Raw genomic sequence first — 23773 nt, forward strand, 5'->3', positions numbered from 1 at the left:
CTGAGTTCACCAGTGTAAACCAGAATGGGAACCACTGCAGTGGGCCTGTTACTTTTGAACTCGTAAGAAGTGCATGGGAGGTGGGGTATGACATTTGGATCCATCCGATGGGTAAAGACGGTGCTTGTGAGTCAAGAGTCCATTACTCACTGCCTGCTTTTCTGTCTGTTGACTTCAAGTATATAACCAGTTGCAATTCATAATTGCCAACCAAGGTGAATTTCACCTGCAGTGTCTATATGCATGTGTGTAAAATATGCACATGAACTTCCATGTGCACCTTTGTGCACTTGTGTACATCTATATGATATGCAGTTACAATCTCTTTATCTACTAAGGCAGTGAAAAGATGTGAAAAAATGTTATATGTAATTCTTCGTAAGGTGTAGAGGTTTAGAGAGAAATTGACTAGGTATCAGTCAGCACCAGTGGGATTGTTGACTGTCCATGCTGTTCTCAGACTGAATACTGAATGTGACCATGAGTGCTTCTTGTAGATTCCTGTGTGGGTTACGAAGAGCTCCTGAGCTGGTGTCAACAGCACACAAGAAGCTACAGAAATGTAAAGATCGTTGACCTAACCATGTCCTGGAAGACAGGCCTGGCACTGTGTGCTCTGATTCACCATTTTCGCCCAGACCTTATGTGAGTAGCAGCAAGATAATAACGAATGCTATATTTTTGATTTTTGTCAAAATAGTCTGCCCTCGGTGATGTGATGCATCGAAGTTCCAACAAACCCAAAGGTCAGTAAATCACATAACCCAGTGTTCTTGGCCAGAATTCATTCCTCAACTGCCATTGTCAAATCACACCTCCTCATTAACCTGAGGGCCATTTGTGGGATCTTGCTGTTCCCAGGTTGGCTTACATGTGAGATTAGTACCATGGCAAGCATATTTCTAAAGTTGTAAGGCATTTAGACTGCCCTCCAGTTGTGAGGGGCAATGGGAATGTTGTCATTCCTCGTCTATGTACCTGGGAGACACAACAACATACAGACCTATGCTCCACACAGCTGATATTCCTTTGCTGTCAACGCCATCTCAGAATTAGTTCAAATGCAGGAGGGCAAATAGTCCAGGCCTTGCACTGAGCTCTTTTCCTCCTTTTCCAGTGACTTCGAGAGTCTTAAAGAAGAATCTGTTGCTGAAAATAACCAACTGGCATTCAGTATCGCAGAAAAGGAATTTGGAATCTCACCAATAATGACTGGGAGAGAAATGGAAGTAGCTACCAGCCCTGACAAGCTCAGTATGTTCATGTACTTGACCCAGTTCAATGAATTCTTCAAGGACATTTCTCCTGGTGGGTTCGCGTTGAAGTATCTATTGATCTCAGAATATTCCTAAATTACACAACCAGGTCTCTGGTTAGGTGTAAAATTTCCACTCCTTTTCTCTCTCAGAGCTTCATGATGTCAATAAAAGGAAGATAATGACCCTGTCATCAGCCAAGTCAGCCCTCTTGTTCCTGAGTACCCTCCGGAAAAACGTGGCCAACAAACGAAGTTCCGTGGTAAAAAAGAATCAGTTAATGTTTGGGGGCTTTTGAGGCCTAGCAACTGCCAGAGGCCATGAAAGTATGATGCACAATTAATGGTCACTCATGCATTCGTGGTTACTCATTCCTCAGTGGTGATGCCATCTCCTGCTGCCATGGAGTGCTCACAGATAGGGATGCCTCTGCCAAATGTAACTCTATGGCTTCCCATCACAACATCCTTGAAACCCTCTCTGAGGTCTTCCTGTCTGACCTTTACTAGCCCCACTCCAGCCTTTCCTGCAGTTCCAACTATGGCCACAGATTCTGGTGGTGCTGTTGGGACTGGAGAGGTGACTTCCAGCTGATTGGCTGGCAGCTTGAGGAGAATGGGGCATGGAGCTGCTAGCTTTGATCTCAGGCTTCAGGCAGTGTATAGTTTAATGACCGTGAACTGGAGCGGTTCAACAAGGTGGCTCACCACCATTTTCTCAAGGGCAATTCGAGAGAGGCAATAAAGCTGACCCAGCCATTGATGCCCATATTGTGCACAGCAATAAAGAAAACAAATTCTGGTTGTGGTTTCCTGAGCTCGAATATTTAACAGGTGGTGGGGCTGGGTCATCACCTGATGTGTAAAATCCAACCCTATGTCTTGGTAGATTCAATGACTAAAACCTCACATTGAAAAAAATCTCAATCTGTGTTTAGTCAGATGCTGAATCAGAACAATTACTGAAAGAAGATCCAAATGAGACTTTGGCTTCGCCATCGTCGGCACATTCACCACAAGAGAATGAGAGCAGCAGCTCACAACCAGAACAGTTCCAGGAGAACTCCAATGTGGAATCAGCTAACAGACAGGTCAGTGCCTCAACATCCAATGCCTGTAACCTCATCTAGATCCAATCACTGAGCCTCAGGATATGTCAAACCTATCGCCCTGTATTCTCAATGTATTGTTCCACACCGTGTGCCTACCTCATGGAGTCTTACAGAATAGGACGCCATTCAACACGTCATGCCTCCCCGAACAACAGATGCAATCATTTGCAGGCACTTTCCCCATAAGGTCTACAATTATTTCCTTTTCATGTGTACATTCAATTCCCATGCATTGGTACAACTAGTGCCTTCAAAAAAAATCTCTTCATTGCCGCTCTAGTCCATTTGCTATTTGTCTTAAATAGTGCTCTCTAGTTCCCGCCCAGTTAAAGTGAACAGTGTCCTAAATACACACCCTGGCAGAAACTGGAGCCAAAATCCAGTTCAAACTGGTTGGTGACATTACCTGGATCTAAGGTGACAAATGGCATGTGTGATCTATTGGCATTGTATGGTATTAATATGGGAAGATACATAGTATATTGATCACAGGGTGTATTGTATATATATGTATTAGATGCAAAGCACAGAACCCAGGGTGTATTATATATATACATATAAGATGCAAAGTAGCCCTTTATTGATCTTGTTCACTGATATGAAATGTGCATTGTACTTCTGTGTCTCAGGGCTCCTTCAGACAGGCACCAGGCCCCAGCAGCAGTGAGGTTTGCTACTTTTGTAAGAAGCGTGTTTACGTGGTGGAACGCTTCAGCGCCGAGGGTCAGTTCTTCCACCGTGGCTGCTTCACATGCCACCAGTGTGGCACCACCCTGCGGCTCGGGAACTACGCTTTCAACAGCAGAGATGGCAAGTACCCATTGAGGCCGTTTTCAATACTGGTCTACACTGTGATTGTTGAGGTGAAAGAACCACAGCACATTCCAATACAGCTATCCAATGTCCAAGGCAAGTGGGACACTGTGAATGTGAGCGTAAAGGTGCCTTGGCCTCACCCTCACCAGCTCCAATCTGAGGTAACTGGCTCCGCTGCACTAGGCGATCACTTGTCACTCCATGTCCGATGGTCAGTCAGCACCATGTCAGTTTTGTGCTGTAGGACCATGCCTACTCAAATCTGAATTCTAATCACCCAATTTCAATCCAACTGCAATACTTACCACTGGAGGAAGCTTTGACTATGCCACACGAGGCTACATTTAAACAATGACTCCCATGATGGCAGACTACCATCAAACCCTTGCTACAGTCAGCCCAGCCTTGTATCAAATTACAAGTATATTCTATTTTGGAGATTGAGCATGATGGGTGATTCTAAACTTTGTAGATTTGACATTTCTGGGGATTATTTTCACTTGCCCAATGTCAATCTTCAGCACTCTCTGAGGTCGCGAGCAGCGTAATTTTGATGGAGAGAAAAGTTTCCTGCTCTCATCCTCGACAGGATTATTGTCACTTTCTCAAATACAATACCAACGTTACCAATTTTGTTTTCACCTCTATGAGGTAAACACGGTCTAAATTGTGGACTGCAGTGGAAACGAAAAGTTGACCTTACTTGGAGAGAATGAGGGCCAATGTGGATAGCGAGGCCTACAGAATGTCATCAGCCTGACTCTGATTTCTCGCACACTCCTGGACTATCAGCAGTTTACAGACATCCAAACATCCAGAAAATTCCCCACCTGACTGAGCCTCTTACTGGGGGCTGCCCTGTTGAAGGTGGCATTTCGTTCAAATAAGAAGCAATGCTAGTTGGAGATTTCCCAACTGGGGGTACATTCCCAACTGGTGGTAAAGCTCTTCCCTCCCTTTTTGTCTTCTCCCACCAACCTGCACTTTTTTTGCAGGGCAAATTGGATAATTATTTGAAAGAGTTAGCACATGGACACTGGGTCAAATGGCCATGCCTGTGCTGTGTCATTTTATCATTTTCAATGATTTTGGAGAAAGTCAAGGTGATTACTGATAGTTCTGAGAGCCAATCACAAACACTGATCAGCAAAGTACAATAGGAATTATCAATGTTAAGGAATCCCGTAAGTAACTTTTAAAAGAATTCACTCATGAGACGTGTGTGTCACTGGCTGGGTCAGCATTTATTGCCCATCCTTAGCTGCCCTTGAGAAAGTGGCGGTGAGCTTCCTTCTTGAATCGCTGCAGTCCATGTCCTGTAGATAGACCCACAATTCAACACAAACCAGCGCAGGTATCCCCCGCTTTTCGAAAGTTCACTTTATACCACTTCACTTTTACGAAAGACCTACATTAATACCTGTTTTCACTAACGTTTTCACATTGCTTCTTCACTTGACACCGTTTCGGCTTACATAAGGTTTCATAGCAACGCTCTACTTTCGGATAGCAGGGAAACCACTAACTGATTGGTGTTAGTCCACGTGCCCTTGGTTTAAGTGCAAAGCCAACACTGAGGGCAGGATTTTCAAGCCCCACGTCAGTAAATGGGACTCAAGTTCGCAAACCTGGCCAGTGTGGGAGTTTCTTCACCCTGTTTGTGGCGTTGGTCATTTTTTTGAGTTTGGGGCTAGCAGGACTGCAAGCAAGCAATGGACAGCCAACTAAGCTCGTTGAGACATTTGTTAAAGTTGAGTTCAAGAAATTGGGACTTTTCAGTCTGCCTCCAGTTTCCCAGTGTGAATGCAGACAGGCACATCAAGACAGGTCAGTGTGCCAATGCTGCAGGCATCTCTTACGCAACTTGCTCGTGGTTAAGGGTACAGCACAGGGCTGGTGGGCTTTCCTCTATGGCCCACCTATTTCCAGCATCTCACCCCAAGCTGCTTTTGAATTTTTTTTAATAGTGGCTGAGCGGCCAAATTGTTTTTGCTTTTTTAAAATATTTGTTCACTTTATGTGAGGGCCACTAGCTAGGCCAGAATTATTGCTAATCTCTCTAAACGCTCTCAGGAAGGGGCTGGTAAAGCTGCATTCTGCAGCTGCTGCGGTCCATTTGATGTGGCCGCACCCACAATGCTGTCAGAGAGGAACTTGTTAGATTTGCACCAGCGACAATGAAGGAACGATGAGACTGTTCGAGTCCATGGCCACGTCCTTACCATTCTCTCCGGCTGGGTGCACATCTGAACCTGGGATGCCTTTGATTGACCCTCATACTGGATAAGTGGTGCTGGAGGAGCACAGCAGTTCAGGCAGCATCCAACGAGCAGTGAAATCGACTTTTCGGGCAAAAGCCCTTCATCAGGAACTGCAAGAGCCTATCCACTATTCCCATTGAGACAGATAAGTGGCCTCCCTGATCATTGAGAAGGAACTCTGGTCTAAAGTTCAATGAGAGACAGCTTCCTCCGGGATTGGGTTTGGATATTGGAAAACTGTCCTGATCCTTGTTTCCCCTACCTGCAGACTGAAACCTCTCTCTCCCTGGTTCGGACTATTTGACCAGGTGAGTGGGGGTCAAAATCTCAGCTTTGTCTGACCAATCTTCAGCAACATATGGCTGTTCTGTGGAGTTTCCTGAGTAATACTCAGAAGGGGGTGGTGGTGTTACATCTTGCATGCCTTGTGTACCTAGCTCAGTTCTAGTGAGTAATTAGAGGTGGGTCCTGTCTGGTTTATACAGCTCTGATTCTCACATTAGAATGCACCCATTCCCCGAATCTTCGCAGGACGAAGATATGGAGACTAATTTGTCTAACTGAGCTTTGCAAAGGACAATTAGCTTTCTGAAGAAAGGATTAATCACTTACTCTTTTCCCTTAGGTAAATTTTACTGCACACTTCATTACACCAGTTTGCTTGGCACCAATCAGAGTCATTTGGATAAAACAGCTCCAAGTCTTGTAAAAGAGGTAATGTTTTAAATTATGAATTATAATTTCAGAATGAGTTATCACAATCTTTTTAAAATTACAAACCATCCTCTGTCTGGCTGCTTTCCTTGCGTAGAATTTGTGCCACAACATTTATTATTTCTGTGAGAATTTAATTACTCAGGCCCTGTCCACCAGGTAAAAGAGTTCTGATCAGAGTAGGTCCGTCTACTCAATGTAAAAGTGAAGAGCTGTAATTGCTGGAGGTTTTGAGATGTAACCATGTTAGGAATGCACAACAGGTCAGTCGTTACAAATACAGGGAACGTTCAGGTCAATGTTTCAAGCAGATTTACCCTGGCACTGCTGAAACCTCACCTTGCCAGTTCCTCAAATCGCCACATCAGGGCATTTCAATAAAAAAAAATGAATGATGCTTCAGAGTGAGAACCCAGTATATGTACAACACACAAGAAGCTTGTCAGTGTAGAATAAAGCAGCCCACTTGATTGGCACCACATCCACAAGCATCCATTCCCTTTCCCACCGATGCTCAGTAGCAGCAGTGTGTACTGTCTACAAGCTAAACTGCAGAAATTCACCAAAGGTCCTCATACAGAACCTTCCAAGTCTATAACCACCTCCATCTAGAAGGACAAGAGCAGCGGGTACCATCACCTGCAAGTTTCCCTCCGAGCCACTCGCCATCCTGATTTGTCGCTCGGTCAAAATCCTGAAACTCCTTCACTCGAGGCATTGTGAGACTACTTACAGCAGGTAGACTTCCACAAGGCAGCTGACCAACACATTCTCAAGGGCAACTAGGGATGGGCAATAAATGTGATGCCCACGTCCTGTCAGTAAATGAGAAGAAGCCGTGGTATAATCTTAAATAGTCACACGATAGATTGGGAACTACCCTGAACCAGCATCTGGGGAAAGTAACTGTCTGTCAGTGACTACTATCATGCAAGACTGTGGTAAGACCTATTCCTTGCACCTTTTACTCAGACGGTACCAAGTCAAACCAGTAGACTCAATCTTAGATGGGTTTAATGTAAAATTAAAGCAAATATGTTAGTTAATAAAAAGGATTTATATTGGCATGTTTTTGAATGCCTTTATCCTGATTCAAAGGAATTGTTTCTGAAGCGTACTCTCTGTTAGGTAGGCTAGTTCAACTTTCAACCTGCACACAGCAAGATCCCACAAGCAAAAGTGAGACTGATGACCAGGCGAATACATTCGGGAATAAATGCTAGCCAGGGCTCTGGGAACACTCCATGCTTCTTTTGTAAAATCTGTAATGGATTCACTACCTTGACCAGGCAAATTGTACCTCATTTTAAATTCTCATCTGAAAGCTTTTACCAAGGAATAATTCTCATAAGATGCTATGTATGATCTACTTTTCTCATATGCTTCAGATAAATGGGCAATGAATAAACATCTCTGGTTGAAAATGGAAACTTTTGAAATGTGGATGCTAAGATATACTAAAAATTCAATTTATAGACCATTAGGTCAAATTAAGTCTCACTGGAATGTAGAAGACCGAGAGGCTACCTTATTGAAACATGCAAAATTCTTAGGGGAACTCGATAGGCAGAAACAGTAGCTTCCCCTTGTGGGAGAGTCCAGGAGCAGATGGCATCATCTCAGAATAAGGTGTTTCCCATTTATGTCAGAAATGAGGCAGAGTTTCTTTCCTCTAAGATAGGATTTACTGTTCATGTATTTGGAGAGGCAAGGAACGATTAGGGATAGTGAGCATGGTTTTGTGTGAGGGAAATCGTGTCTCGCAAACTTGATTTGAGTTTTTTGAGGAAGTAATCAAAATGTTTGAGGGCAGAGTGGTAGATGTTGTTTACATGGAATTTAGTAAAGGTTCTGTATGGTAGACTAATTAGTAAAGTTAGATCACGTGGGATTCAGGGAGAACTTGCCAATTGGATACAAAATTGGCTTGTTGGTCGGAGACAGAGGGTGCTGGTGGAGGGTTGTATTTTTTGGACTGGAGACCTGTGACCAGGGGTGTGCCACAGGGATTAGTGCTGGGTTCACTTCTGTTTGTCATTTAAATAAACAATGTGAATGAGAATATAGGAGGCACAGTTAGTATGTTTGCAAATGACACCAAAATTGATGCTACAGTGGACAGTGAAGAAGGCTATCTAAATTTACAGAGATCTTGATCAATTGGGTCAATGGGCTGAGGAGTGACAGATGGAGTTTAATTTGGATAAATGTGAGATATTGCATTTTGGTAAATCAAACAAGGCAGGACTTATACAATTAATGGTAGGACCCTGTGTGGTGTTCTAGAAAGAACGAGGGGTTCAAGTACATAATTCTTTGAAGTTGACATCACATATAGAAAGCATTTAGAATGCTTGCCTTCATTACTCAAACCTTTGCGTATAGGAGTTGAGACGTTGTGTTGAGGTTTTACAGGACATTGGTGAGGCCTCTTCTGGAATACTGTATGCAGTTCTGGTTGCCCTGCTGTAGAAAAGATATTAAATTGGAGAGGGTTCAGAAAAGATTTGCGAGGATGTAGCTGGGAATAGAGGGTTTGACTTATAAGTAGAAGCAGGATAGGCTGGGATTTTATTTGCTGGAGTATAGGAGGATGAGAGGTGACCTTATTGAGGTTTATGAAATCTTGAGGGGCATAGATAAAGTGAATAGCAAAGGTCTTTTCAGTAGAGTTGGAGAGCTCAAAATTAGGGGGCATATTTTTAAGGTGAGAGGAAAAAGATTTAAGAAGGACATAAGGGGCACCCTTTTTTACACAGAAAGTGGTTAATTTGTCCAGAAGAGGTGATGGATGCAGGTACAATTACTACATTTAAGACATTTGGATAAGTACATGAATAGGAAAGGTTTCGATGGATATGGGCCAAGTCTCGACAGGTGGGATTAGTTTAGTTTGGGAATGTGGTTGGTGTGGACGAGTTGGACCGAAGGGTCTGTTTCATGATGTGTGACTCTATGACTCTCAAGAGAGAAGTGAATCTGTGAAACCTGTTGAGGTTGGGACATTAAATATTTTCAAGGCTGAGCTCAATAATTTTTTAATCAGGAAGGAAATAATGGGTTATGAGGAAAAGGCAGAAGGTGAAATTGAGGATTACCATATCAGATATGATCTCATTGAATGGCGGAGCAGACTCAATGGGCTGAATGGCCGTGGCTCTGCTCCTCCATCTTATGGTCTTAATTGGACGATGCTTGTCACAATGAGCACAGCTGAGCCACAATGGGCATGTGAGGATGGTACAAGATAGACAAAGCATGGGATACCATGATGATAGATCTCCAGGCAGCAGCAACATCTTTGAGAGTTAAGTGATGCCTTACATTGTGTGTTCATGTACTGCAATGAGCACTTCCTCCTTTGGATTGATTCATCTCTGGACTGACCGACTAGGTCTTGAGATGGAAATAAAAGCATCTAAGCAATGGAACTCAACAGTGGGCTTAGAGTTTGCAGGGACTGGGGAAGATGGATTCAGTGACAGAGTCAGCGTATCAGAGAAAACTGTTTCACTGGAACATGGGAATATTTGAAGGAACAAACTTCAATTGGCATATTAGCTACTGGACAGCGGTACTTGAATGGGAGAATTAAGGCACTGGATGCATGGGATCTGGAGAACCAGATTTTTCTTATCCATACGTTTTCTTATCTTTTTTTTATTTGACAGGAAGTTTTGGACGTAGAAATGATGCAAGACAGTCCTGTGAAAATGTGTGCAGGTAATTGACTGTTCCTCCTTAATAAATGCCAGGTAGTATTAGCATGTGATTTATTCTGATGAACAGTAGCCTATTGAAGACATTCCATTAGCCATTTTTCAGACCTCACTGCAATTATCTGTCACCTTCTGATTGGCTGACTAGTTGAATGGATGATATCCAAAGGCACAGAGAATAGATGTTCCCAAATCGGAATTACACAGAGGGCTGACCTCAGCTGAGTAGGTTTTGGAGTCAGCCTCTTTGATCTCCCCTAGTGCTAGTTAATCAGGATCAGGGCAACATGGCCTGCCTCAGTACCCAATGCCCCTCTCTGGGAAATGACCATGAGTTAATAGGGGCTGAGGTCAGGATGAAGTGTGCATTGCCTCACCTTTACCAACATTACTGACTTTCTGAAATGACATGTGAAGAGTGACCAACTTGAGTTAGCCAAAGGACGGAAACAAAATGCAAATACATTCAGGAAAGAAAAATGAGCAAATGCTTCCCAGACTCCTCTTATATCCTCTTGAAGGAAACTTTAGGTGAAAAGTGGAAGTAAAATCTAAATTTGTAACATATCAGAGTAAACAAATTCAGTGCTAAATGTCTGAACCAATGAACTGACTTTATGAGCACCAGCTTCCACTGTAAATGATGACAGTTTAACCATCACCCACCCCCTGTTTACTCACTGATATTAGCTCACACCGTCTCCAGTTTGAAATTTTCACCCATACATTAATTCTGGCACTGCCTCAGGTTGAAAATTCTAATCCTTATTCTGGTACCTTTCAAATCCTCCACCTCTATCTCTGTAATACCTCCTTCAAATCTACAACATTCCCTGTCTCTTAATCTTCTCCAAACGTACATCTCTCCCTATCTCCGTAACCTCCACCAACTCTCTAACCCCCACCTCCATCATCTTTGTAATCACCTATGGCCACACAACCCACTATCTCTGTGGCCTTCTGCAGCTCTACAACAGTTCCTGTCTCTAACTTCAATTAACCTACACCCTTCCCTATCTTTGTAACCTCCTCCAGCCTCTGCAACTCTCCCCATGTTTGAAAAATCCTTCAGCCTCTACAACCCCTCACTATCTCTGTAACCTCCTCCAGTTTATACAACCCTCACTCACTGTAACCTCCTCCAGCCTATACAACCCTTGCTATCTCTGTAACCTCCTCCAGCCTATACAATTCTCGCTATCGCTGTAACTTCCTCCAGCCTCTACAATTCTTGCTATTTCTGTAACCTCCTTCAGCCTATACAACTCTCGCTATCACTGGAACTTCCTCCAGTCTATACAACTCTGACTATTCCTGTAACCTCATCCAGCATCTGCAACTCTCCCCATGTTTGAAAAATCCTTCAGCCTCTACAACCCTCGCTATCTCTGTAACCCCCTCCAGCCTCTGCAACTCTCCCCATGTTTGAAAAATCTTCTAGCCTCTACAAATCTCGCTATCTCTGTAATCTCCTCCAACCTCTATAACTCTCGCTATCACTGGAACTTCTTCCAGCCTTTACAACTCTCGCTATTCCTGCAACCTCCTGCAGCCTCTGCAACCCTCCCCATGTTTGAAAAATCTTCTAGCCTCTACAAATCTCTGTTACCTCCTCAGGTCTATACAACTCTTCCTATTTCTGTAACCTTCTCCAACCTCTACAACTCTCGCTATCTCTGTAACCTCCTCCAGCCTCTACAACTCTCACTAACTCTGTGACCTCCTCCAGCCTCTACAAGTCTCGCTATCTCTGTAACCTCCTCCATCCTCTGCAACTCTCTCCATGTTTGAAAAATCTTCTAGCCTCTACAAATCTCGCTATCTCTGTAACCTCCTCTAGCCTCTACAACTCTCCCTATCTCTGTAACCTCCTCCAGCCTCTGCAACTCTCCCCATGTTTGAAAAATCTTCTAGCCTCTACAACTCTCACTATCTCTGTAACCTCCTCCAACCTCTACAACTCTCGCTATCTCAGTGACCTCCTCCAGCCTCTACAACTCTCGCTATCTCTGTAACCTCCTCCAACCTCTACAACTCTCGCTATCTCAGTGACCTCCTCCAGCCTCTACAACTCTCGCTATCTCTGTAACCTCCTCCAGCCTCTACAACTCTCGCTATCTCTGTGACCTCCTCCAGCCTCTACAACTCTCGCTATCTCTGTAACCTCCTCCAGTCTCTGCAACTCTCCCCATGTTTGAAAAATCCTCCAATCTCTACAACCCTCACTATCTCTGTAACCCCCTCCAGCCTCTGCAACTCTCCCCATGTTTGAAAAATCTTCTAGCCTCTACAAATCTCGCTATCTCTGTAACCTCCTCCAGCCTCTGCAACTCTCCCCATATTTGAAAAATCTTCTAGCCTCTACAAATCTCCCTATCTCTGTGACCTCCTCCAGCCTCTGCATTTCCCACTATCGCCTGTAACCAACCTCTAGATCCTACACTCATTTGTATTTCCATAACTTGCTCCAGCACATTTCTGTGACCTCTTCTGGCTGCTACTCCTTTCCCAAGCTCTGTTAACCTCTTCAAGTCCTTCCCAATCTTTGTGCTTCTCCAATTTTGACCTGTTTGTGCAACCTTGATTCTGCCACTCCCCTGCTGCTACTGTCGGCTCAGTAACCTCGGCTCCAGGCTCTTGACTTGATTTTGCTTCTTCATCTCCTCCCCTTCCACCATCTTAGTACATTTAGTTGAAAAGATGCTATATGAATGTGAATTTTTGTTGTTGACAGAAATCGACTGTGCTCAATGTATAAGGCCATGAATGCACTGAAAGCTAACACACTGCATGGGCTGCTCGTGTTCACAGATCCCAACCCAGCAATGGGCAAACATGGAGATATCAATTCCAGGGTTGTTCCAGAAGATCAGATGGACAATGAAAATGGCATTGATGATGAAGAGACAGCACTGATGAGAAAATGTTAGTCCAACAAGATCACAAGGAAACAAATACCCTGAAGGATTGAGTGGGTGGGGGAGGGGAGACCATAATGATAGTCAATCAGCCAAGGCCAGTTGAATTCCTGCCTCAGTGACCCACCTGCTGATCCCATCACCAGTGACCTGATTTCAATTGGCATTTCCACAATTTATTTTCCAGAAGCAATGTGCTTATGGATCCAATTGGGAAAGCACCACCGGGCAGTTATTCCACAAAGAATTGTGAGGAGTTGGCAAATATCTTCATGTCAACCCATATCCCACTGACAGACTTAGAATATTACAGGATGCGTGACAAGCCAGGGGCAGGATATATTCAGAAAGGTCACCAGCAATAAATGCAGAGATTATTCTGCAGTACCTTCAGAACCCAGTACCTCGATCATCTCAAAGGGCAGCAGATGCATGGGAACCCCACCAGACCCGCACCCCTTCTGTGTCACCACTCAGAAATGCATCACCCCCTCGCTTGTCACGAAATCAGGATCCTGATATTTTCTACCCCCCACCAGCTCAACTTGTTTCTACAGTGCAGGGAGCTGCCTTCTTTAAGGGTAAAAGGATGGGTATAGACTGCCAATCTTACCAGCAATCCTTATATCCTGAGAATCGCTTTGTGACAGTGATACCCATGGAGCTCAATCATCCAAAGAAGTCTGTAATTCATCTGTTATGGTGACCAGGTATTTCACTGGGACAAACCAAACTCGGAAGCATAAACAAAATGCTGCAGATGCTGGGAACTTAAAAATCAGAATGAGAAATGCTGAGAATCTCACCAGGTCAGGCAGTGTGAAGCAGAATTAATGGGGCTATCGTGTGGTGGTGTTTGAGAGGAAGTCGGGGGAAGGGGAAATCTCGCCTGCTGGCTGATTATCCTTCAAGATAAATCTTAGCTGTTACTTTATGGGAAAGCCCACTGAATGACGCCCTGATCAGGCAGCAGCGGGGCCACCCATGGGTCTTCCCTTGGAATCAAGACCCCCAGGGGCTGGAGGACTCACTTAACGAGAGCAGCTGGCTAATCAGAGGCTGGAAACTTAGTGAGGATGCCATGTATGCTGCCTCAACCCCCTCACCTCCACCTTGAATCCTAGGGTCACAGAGAATCCAAGTCCCAGGTAAGTAACATGGCGGAGGGGGAAGAGTGGGGCTTTTGAGGGATGGGGGCAGGTCATTTGAAGAGGGAGGGTTGGAAGCTAGGGCAGGGTTTGGATCTCATCAGAGCCTGTCCTCCCTGATGTTCAATACCGCAATCAAGTAGTTTGGGGATTCTCCCTGTTCTGTGTGTGTCATCCATCATAGTCTGGAGTTTTGGATTTGAGCTTGTTTGGTAGCATATATTTAAAATTTAAATGTTTTTAAAAAAAGCCAAATGACGGAGTCCCTGCAATGTCAGTTAGATGCATTATAAGATGGATGTTAGGTTTCTGTGGATGGATAATTTAAATGGCTGAATGGCTCTGCTTTATCCTTGTAGACTTTGTCAACATTAACGAAAAGAAGAATGATGAAATCTGCTAGGACTTAAAATTGGTGCCTTCAGATACTGAGGAGAATGCATTGCGCTAGGCCAGCCTTCTGATCTTTCAGAAAGCCATTCTCCTGATCGACTGGGTGAAGTTTCTCCCAAGCTACCAGAACGTACAGCACTTAAGATGTCTGTTTCAGTGCACTGTGTACCATCTTCAGCAGTAATTCTTTGTGTATTTTCTTATTTTTTATAGACAACGAAGAAGATATACTTGAAGGTCTTCAAATCAAGAAGGAAGACGAAGGGCAAGGAGTGGAGAGCTCTAGCCAAGACAATGAAGACGCGATATTGATGGAAAAAGGTGAGTTCTGCAACACAAGAAGAACTGGATCACATTCAGATCAAACTAACGCATGAGGGATCTGATGATCCAGTCTGATAACTGACCTTGAAGCGGCATGTGAGCTTTGTGAGTTGATGGCCAAGGCGTGATAGTCTTTAGAAGCTCGGGGTCTGATTGATACTCAGTAGACTCTACAATATAAAGCTGTCCTGGTAATTGGGGAAACCATCATGACCTATTGTTTGGCCAGGTAGGGACTGACTGCTTCAAGGTATTGTTGAAGATTGCAGCTCAATCAAATGTATTGTTTGAGACAAGAAAACATTAATACTTCAGTCAATCACTTTTGTTAGTGTATCAGTTGGGTTTATGCACAGAACAGATCTACACTTTCAGAGTAAATCAGTTCAGTGGGAGTTCACAATGAGGTTTGTTCTCGCTTGTAAGACACAGCATGTTATTGGTACTGATTATGGAGGAAATGATGAACTGTTCCTAAGCCAAATTGATAAGGTCAATCGTTTATCAAAGCTGAGTTGAAAATTTGATGTCAAAACCTTATTGAATACTCTCACACACCGAATAAAGAGCTTTTAAACGTGAGGAATCTGCATGAGAACAAACTGTGTGAAGCCAATGATTAAGCTCCAAACTCAGCTTCATCCCTCATATCAAACCCTCTCTCTCTCTCTCTCAGCACCATCCCGCGTGTGGCATGGACAATTGGAAGATTGGAGACAGCACAAATTCCCAAGCCTTTTGTTTTGCTTTCAAAACTGCCATATATCAGTTTCGGAAGTAAAATTGGCAACGTTTGGCTGAGAAAAGAAAATGAGATGGGATATTCAGTCATTTGCCATCACCAGTTTTCCATCACTCATTTGTCATCTGCCTCTTGTCACAGTTCAGACTTTCACCCAAATTTATTGATTTTATGTTTACATTAAAAATAGCAGTTTACTCCCCTGAACATAGAGCTGCACTGCAATATATGCCTTAATACTATAGTCACACAATCACCTTATAACTCTGGTAAATCACACTAAAACTCACATAAAATGACTACTGCATTTTCCTGTCTATTTATTCCAGAGACCATGAATATTTTGCCACTAGAAGAACATATTGCAGGCTAAAACTAATCATGGAATTTATTTGCAAGTAATATCATTAAACAAAAATAATTAACTATCACAATGCTGACATTATAATTAAAAACAAAGGTGGTATCAAATCTACAAAGAATTGCAGTATTATTTCTTAAGTAGTTCTTGTTAGATTTCTGCTGGGATTTGAACTCTGTGCTCGCCTCAAAAATGGCAATAATTTCACCCACAATGGTCGCCTGCAATGTGACTTGTGATTTGGGCACTCTGTTTATTTGTCACTGTATAGTGAAGAAAATTGGAATCATCAGGGAATACAGCAAGGCTGAGAACAAGGGAAATTGCCATTTTGCCTGAGCTGTATAGCTTCTTTCATTTGATATTAATAAGCATAAGGATGTCACTTATAGTCCTAGATTAATATAAATCTTCTGTACTCAGCTTATGTAGTTGGCTCTTCTATAGATTTACATTGCTTCTTTCTTGCTCATATGTACTCATATTGCTGGTTAACGTTTCAGAAACCTACCACCATGAAATAAACCTTCATTAAATCCCCTGTAAACCTCCTGTCCCTAGTTATTAACCCCTCAACAGAACTAAGAGGAAAAGCCTATTTCTATCCACGTACCACATAATTCTGTATACCTCAATCGGTGGGGGTTGAGGTATATCCAAAGTAAACAATTGAAGGAGCAGCATTCTGAAAGCTTGTGATTTCAAATAAACCCGGTGTCATGGGATTTCTGACTTTGTCCACCCAAGTCCAACACCAGCTCTTGCACATCATGAATAACATTGTGTCACTCCATCGTTCTTTCGTACATAACTTGAATATTGCCGAAATGAAAGTATTGAGATCATTAGTGGTGAGTGTGAATTAATGACACAATAGAAAATGTGGCCATTTTGAAAAACAGTTTGAAATGGGATAAAGCAAATTTCCTGTTTGTGGAACGGAATTTCTGGTTTCTATGGTTTCCAGAGGGCACTGGAAATCCCAACTACTTATCCTGGAGAATCCGTTAAAAAAATCAGAACTGGGACTGCTGTATTTTTATTCAGCAAAGTGTTACAGAAGGCAGTTGTTGGATGCAGAACAACCACAGTTTCATTCAATGCTGAAAGGGACTGACTAGTTTTCTCATGTTCTAGTGACCTTGCAGACTGATGTCAGTTCATGGCAATATCTAATTCTGAGTTTCAGTTAAAGAACGCAAGGTTTGTTCTGAAACCTTTACTTTAAGTACTGATCTGTTTATTGAATCCAAGTGCAGCTATAACTTTGGTCTTAGCTGAGAACAGAATTCCTCTTTTGTTTTAATGAGATACTTTATCTTCCTTTCCCTTTTCTTGGACAACCCAATGACCGAACCACCCTCAACCAAGGAGTGGGTAGTTAATTCGTTCCTTGCCATCGGAAGGCAGCTGCTCGGAAGGTAGTTGTCTAGGAGCAGTCTAGTGTCACATTCACACAGTCAATGGGCATCTGCACATCAGTACAGCTGAGATCAGTAACACAGAGAATTGAATATTGCAAAATCACACCTACCTCTCTATAGCAACGGCACACCAGAGCTCCAACTGCTGCACTGGCTATTATTCTGTGACATTACAGTTTCAAATGAATATGAAGGTATCAACTAAGTTTCCCCCTAACGTATTCATCTACCTTTGTGATAATGTGCAGAACATAGCAGAGTGCCTATCATGAGGCATCTTACATCACCTGGCAAGAGCCCTGCATGGGATACGGATCAGGTACCATCTTATCATTCAGCTCTTGCTATTCTTGTGTCAAGGATGCTTTGCAATTCAGTGTGTTGCTAAGAGTATTAAACTGGGTCCAGTAAAGTACTTTCGACAGCAAAGTATGATCCTTGTGAATGAAGCGTGTGCTGTGATATGATTGAATTGATGCTAACTGTGTTTTACAGAATACTAACAATTGAAAAGGCATTTTAATGCCCGCCACTTAAAAAATAGCAGCTGCTTATATTAGCCATCAGTTACTTGCATCAAGCTTCTAATCAAAGTGTGTCTTGTGTCCCACTAACATTAGGCAAAAGGAGCTGTGTTTACTTTCTATTTCGCTTCTTGTTAAAATGCTCTGAGTGCATAAGTCATATAATTACAAACACAATGTAATTAACATCTCAGTTAAATAAGATTACCTTTTTGTGTATTTAAACCTTTCTAATTTGCTTAAGTTAGCCTGCATTGTTTTTCTCCTGTTGTAGACAGACTTATGAATCTCCTATGACATGTAGGTATTTTTAATCAACCTGCTCAGAAATGTTATGATAGGTGGGACTTGAAACTGGGCTTCCCAGTTCGGAAGTAGGAACATTACTGCACAAGAGCCCACCCCTATAACTTATAGGTGGTTCATGATTTTTGGATGCAATTGAACAGTATTATAATTGTGTTAAATTGTTAGTCCTATAATTGAATTCTATGCACAAATTGTGATTATACCTCAATGCAACAAGTAGTGGGGAACTGCACTTTCTCACTCCAGATTGAAACAAAGAAAGATACTCTATCACGTTGTGGAGTTTGAATGTCTTTCTGAGGTTGCTCGCGTGATCATCTTGGAACAGAACGTTTTGGAGAAAGTCGTTCTAGGAACTGAACTTAGCCACTTCCTTCTGTGTCAAAGATAACTTTGAGCCATTTCCCAATTAGTTAGTACCGCTTTCTGAGAATGTTGTCCGAGTACCAAAACAGCGAAATTGTGAATGTTTTTAAAGAGACCACAACCATTAAGTGACACTTACTAGGTTACATTGCTGCATCTATTACAATATCTGAAATGTATAGTAAATTAAAGAAATTTGTGTGTTTGAGAGGAAGTTCACGCATCTGAAATACTACATATTCTCATTGCAAGAAGACTACTGCACCTTTTTCAGCGTATCCCAACCGTTGTCATATCCTCATTCTGATGATGTCTGCTGATTGTTTTATCGTGCAGTATCAAGCCTGTTGCACTCCTGAAGAAAATGCAAGATCCTGCTTGTTCATTGATAATCCACTCTGCTCCCACTCCAGCTTCTCAGTCCTCTGTCTGTTGCAAACCTTTTGTGCCTCACTTTGTTTTACTTCTCTTGCTCTTCCAAGTGGAAAGTTTCATTCCGGAATTGCTCCTTCTCGTTTCCACCTTGACCTTTTTCTTCAGTCATTTCGGGATCCAAACTACAAAACTCATTCCTTCCCTCAATCCTTGCTCTCTATTGCACTGTCAGACTTTAACACTCAAATGTGGCAATGCTTTGTCATTCCCTTTTTATTTTGTCCTCTTTTCAACTTTTTACATTCTGTAGTGGAATCCTGCACAATGGACTTGGCTCCTCATCTCGACCTGCTAACTCAAACAGCTCAATGTTCCTAATGTCAGGAATACATGTGAATCCCATCTCAGTAAAGGCGAGTCACTGTTTATAGTGAGGTTTTCTAAGTCTGTTTGGAAAATTGGATGGAAGGCATTTGAAGAACTTTACTGGCGGAGTACATCTGATTATGAATCAACCTCCTATTTATCTTCCACATTTTTCATATTTAGCTATATTAGAATTAATCACTAGCCTAGAACATATTTACCATTTTATTGCTTAGCAATGCTGTCAATGGTATTGCAATAGGTTTTTCTATCAAACTGCCCTTAAGCACTGTTTTAACCCATTGCTCAGATAACCTCCGCATTGTCAGTCTAACTCTCTGATAAGCCACAAGCTGTCCTGAATGAAAGCAATTTCACTCACTCTGGAAAAGTCCCATTTCTAATGAAGCATTTTTTTTTGTCATCTTTCCATTCTTGTGAAAATCCACAGGCTATTGTATCTCATCCTGTGGTAAAGCAGCTGTGGCCCAGCAGTGGGAAGCCCATGAGAGGTGAATCTAACACTGACTCCAACTTTACTGCAGGATCTGAAGGGAACTCAATGGATTACAAAAAAGCCACCAGTGAAGCAGACAAGGCAGGCTATAATGACGAATCACCATTCTCAACAACTAACCAATTTGCATCTTATCTCAGTGGTATAAAAAACACACCTTTCTCACTTAAATGCCTGGCAGTACTTAATAGTAAAGGCATTCCATCTGATCGCAACACTGAGAAACTTGGTGTCTCTCAAAGGGGTTCAACTCCTGATAAAACATCCATGCCACGTCTAGAGGTCTCTGAGTCAAATGCCACTGAGAGTCTGCCTTTGGATCCTGCCAAAACCTTGGATCTGGGAGATGTCAACAGGACAAGGGATGCTGCTGAGAGTAAAGGAGCCTTCCCAAATGGAAGGATAGGTGACATGCCAGAGGATCAGAATAAGAGCAAGAAGCTAGAGGATGTTGAGGGGAAGTTAAAATTGAGCTATCTTTCCAAGGAACTTGCTTCAATGCATTTTGATATGAATAAATCATCTACGGTTGAGGAGGAAAGCATTTGCTACAGTCCAATGAAGAAACTGGGCCTTTCAGCATCCCTCAGACGTAAGCTAGCCAGACTGAGTGTAAGCTCAGACACTGACTCAGAAAGCCAGGAGGAGAGGACACAGTCCAGAACTCATATTGATGACACCATGCATTCCGAGGGTACAAGGCTTTATCCGGGAAAAGGAGAAGCTTACGCTGACTTTGAGCCTGAGGACTCCGACAAGGAATGGGAAATACTGGATCATCCCGCATTAGCGTTGAGCAAAGAACAAAGCAGGAGTCTCAAAGAGCAGGAGATAAAAAGTCAGGTGTGCTGGGACACATCCCAGCCTGCCCTGAAGGAGATACCCGGTCCGAACTCAGCTCAACTCACACACAGCAAGACCAATCTTGAAAACTCAAAGACTAAACGCAGAGGGGAGTTAGAACCCAATGGAAAACGAACTGGGAAAGACTCAGCTTCTGAAACACCAAATAAATCAAAATTGAAATTTTTCTCTTTACCCAAACCATTTTCTCGTTTATCGAGAAGAGAGAAGAAAAATGAAGAAAAACATGCAAATTCAACTCTGCCTGTGGCAAAGGCAGAGATACCAACGATCCAGGTGTCATCTGCTCAGAAGGGAGGTAAGGATTGTTATGGCCTGTTTGTGTTCCATTTCCTGGGGATAAGGGACAACACAGGGAAAGACTGCTCTGAGAATCTGTGCAGTGATACGTTAAGTGATTTGATGAAGAACAAGTTCTTGTTGAACTGGTTTGTGACTTCATATGAATTCCTTACCAGAGGATATCTTGAAGCTACATTTATTACACTGCTCCACACAGCAAACGGAGCAGTTTTTCCCAGCACCAATCAGCATGAGTAACAGTAGGATTGAATGTCTGTTTATTAAGCATTCAAAGGTAATGCTGTCCTGCTTAAATAAAATTTCCTGTGCCTGTAAATAAGAATAAATTCACAGACCACTTCTTAAAATGCAGGCTATTCGTACAAGATGGCGATCAGGAAGCAACCATATTGTGTAATCAGACTCATCATTCAGGTACCTGGTTATGCAACTTTGATCAAGTGAGAGCTGTGTGTTGCTGCAATGTGTCTCTATTGCCAATCTTCAGTCTCTCAGCTCGATGTTGTGCAGAAAACTGGCACTCAGAGAATGCACCCCACAGAGCACACTGTCGATGGTACATCCCAGAGCTTCCCCCCCCAAGAAACCCGCATCCCCCAGGGCTGATCCCAGAACCCTGCATCCTCCAAAAGTGCCCTTCACAGAGCTGCCCTCCTCAAAAAGATGTGCCTGGTGTTGAGCAATGTCCTTATTTATAACATATCCTCCAGAATAATACTCTGAATGTTATATTTATTAAATATACAATAATTAAAGGTACATTTAACAAAAACACTTAGAACACAAAGTTGTAGCCAGTGGACCCAAGACATAACCATCCCAAACTAGGTGTTCCTCATCAATCAAGTTCCAAAGTATCTGCTCCAAATTCCACTGTGAAACACGCAGTCAATTAAAGAAAACAGTTACATTAAACAGTTATCGACCAACACAGGTTTAATTGTTTCACCCTCAATCATTTTTAATGTGGTAAATTCACAAATGTGTCCTCTTTCTCAGACAGGAGCAAGTCAGCCTTTGAGGACCCCCCATTGATGATGGAATTAAAGGAGCTTTTCTAACTCTTGTTCTGTAGTTTTTTTCTTTGAATCGAGTGAAATTTCAAATTATTAATCTGTGCTGTTCCATATCAATTTCCTGCTTCTGAAAGGGAGAGGAGAATCGACGTTTCGGGCATCAGCCTGTTTTTCATTCCCCAAGAAACGTCGATTCTCCTGCTCCTTGGACGCTGCCTGACCTGCTGCGCTTTTCCAGCAACACATTTTCAGCTCTGATACTCCAGCATCTGCAGTCCTCACTTTCTCCTCTGAAAGGGATAACATTCTCTTCTGCAGAGCATTTTCTGAACGAATTAAAGCCTTCTGTAAAACATGCACAGGGATATTCTTTCGTGGGGTTGGCTGGATGGTTTAAACTGCCCACTTTAAGGCCAGTCTGAATCCAGCAGTTAGGTGGTTCCTGCACCTAAAGTGACTCCCTGACTGATATAAAACTACAAATTACTATCTCCACACAATAAAAACAATTCAATAGCATGTAATTTTAACAAATTTAAAGGTTGCATGAATACCCTGCATTTAGAATATTCAATTTTATGTCTCTGCTTGAATTATCTGAGTACAATCCAGATAGTTTAAATGGCAGAGAAACAGTATATGTTTGCATGTTAACTATGTCGTCTGTCATGTGACTAAGTGTTTCCGACACCAGTTGTGTGTTGCATCTTTGTCACTTCATCATGCATCCCTCACACAGATTGATGTACCAAGACAATGTCACAGAAGATGTCAAGCTCATGCCATACTTACACATTTAAGGCTGTCTTTGAGGGAGATTTGAGAGGATGGGGTGTGTGGTGAATGGCATCTGGAGCTGATTTCCCTCAGCTTCATTCTGATATTGAGGGTGGTGGCCAAGTAATCAAGCTCAACATTTTATTGCTCAGTTAAGACAAGGACATAGACATCTCCATCAGAAAGCTATCCATGAGATATTCTTCACTTCATTATCTTTTGGTCGATTGTGTGGTGCTGGAAAAGCACAGCAGGTCAGGCAGCATCCAAGGAGCAGGAGAGTTGACGTTTCAGGCATAAAGGGCGTATGCCAAAAAAGGTCGATTCTCCTGCTTCTGGGATGCTGCCTGCCCTGCTGTCCTTTTCCAGCACCACACTCTTCAATTCTGATCTCCAGCATCAGCAGTCCTCACCTCCTCCTCTTGGTAGATTGGTTCATTGATATCAGATTGATATCGTTTGGTGAAACGTGCAGATGATATGTGTCACTCGTGCACTCTCTCCCCTTTTCCCAAATGTCTTCAGTCCATACATTATACAGCTTAACACTCAGCATTGTGCAACTAGGGCGTACCAGAGAGTTGCCACACAGAGAGAGATAGCACGGATTATAGAACTGAAACCAAAGAGCTTCTCACAAAGTGGAGCCTGTGATTTCTTTGCAGTGATGATTCTTTTTCGCAAGGTCCAGTCCTATTTGCCAGACTGTGATTATCGGAGTAATCTTCTTGATTTTCTTTACCCATTTTCTCTGATGTTCTGCTGAAAGAGAGCAAACTGCAGAGGTACGGAGGATTTTCTGCTTATGTTCATGTGCACACCTTGAGTTCTTACCTACTGGCTCATTGATCCCATAGATATCACAATGGATCTTGGTCTTGAGCTAATCTTAGATCCAAACACACAATGCTCCCCCTGAAAGGTGATTGCACATTGATCCAAAGCAGGAACAGGAGCGTATTTATTCCCAGCCTAAATCAGAGATACTCCAGCAACGTTAGGAAGGCAGTGGTGTAGTGGTAATGTCACTCGGCTAGTTACCCAGGCTAATGTTCTGAGGATGTTGTTTCAAATCCCACCATTGTCAATTGCGGAATTTGAATTCAATAAAATCTGAATTAAATGACAATTGTGTAACCACTGTCAATGACTGTAAAAACCCATCTGGC

The 23773-nt window shown here is 42.7% G+C and overlaps 1 protein-coding gene across 6 annotated transcripts in view; it reads left to right on the forward strand.

Moving 5' to 3' along the window:
- LOC140467199 (F-actin-monooxygenase mical1-like) overlaps positions 1 to 23773 on the forward strand; it is a 95879-nt gene that overhangs the window by 44822 nt on the left and 27284 nt on the right. For 2 of the 6 annotated variants that reach the window (XM_072563393.1, XM_072563392.1), the window contains exons 13-23: positions 498 to 645; positions 1118 to 1308; positions 1409 to 1518; positions 2194 to 2346; positions 2997 to 3177; positions 6070 to 6158; positions 9830 to 9881; positions 12689 to 12802; positions 14550 to 14657; positions 17436 to 17506; positions 19579 to 20806. In XM_072563393.1, coding sequence (XP_072419494.1) covers positions 498 to 645; positions 1118 to 1308; positions 1409 to 1518; positions 2194 to 2346; positions 2997 to 3177; positions 6070 to 6158; positions 9830 to 9881; positions 12689 to 12802; positions 14550 to 14657; positions 17436 to 17506; positions 19579 to 20806 — 2445 coding nt within the window. Of the gene's footprint in view, positions 1 to 497; positions 646 to 1117; positions 1309 to 1408; positions 1519 to 2193; positions 2347 to 2996; positions 3178 to 6069; positions 6159 to 9829; positions 9882 to 12688; positions 12803 to 14549; positions 14658 to 17435; positions 17507 to 19578; positions 20807 to 21810; positions 22848 to 23773 lie in introns of those variants that run through there. The other 4 variants (XM_072563395.1, XM_072563394.1, XM_072563396.1 and 1 more) reach the window with 4 other exon arrangements.

The sequence above is a fragment of the Chiloscyllium punctatum genome, chromosome 45, assembly GCF_047496795.1.
Source record: "Chiloscyllium punctatum isolate Juve2018m chromosome 45, sChiPun1.3, whole genome shotgun sequence".
Taxonomy (NCBI): Eukaryota; Metazoa; Chordata; class Chondrichthyes; order Orectolobiformes; family Hemiscylliidae; genus Chiloscyllium; species Chiloscyllium punctatum.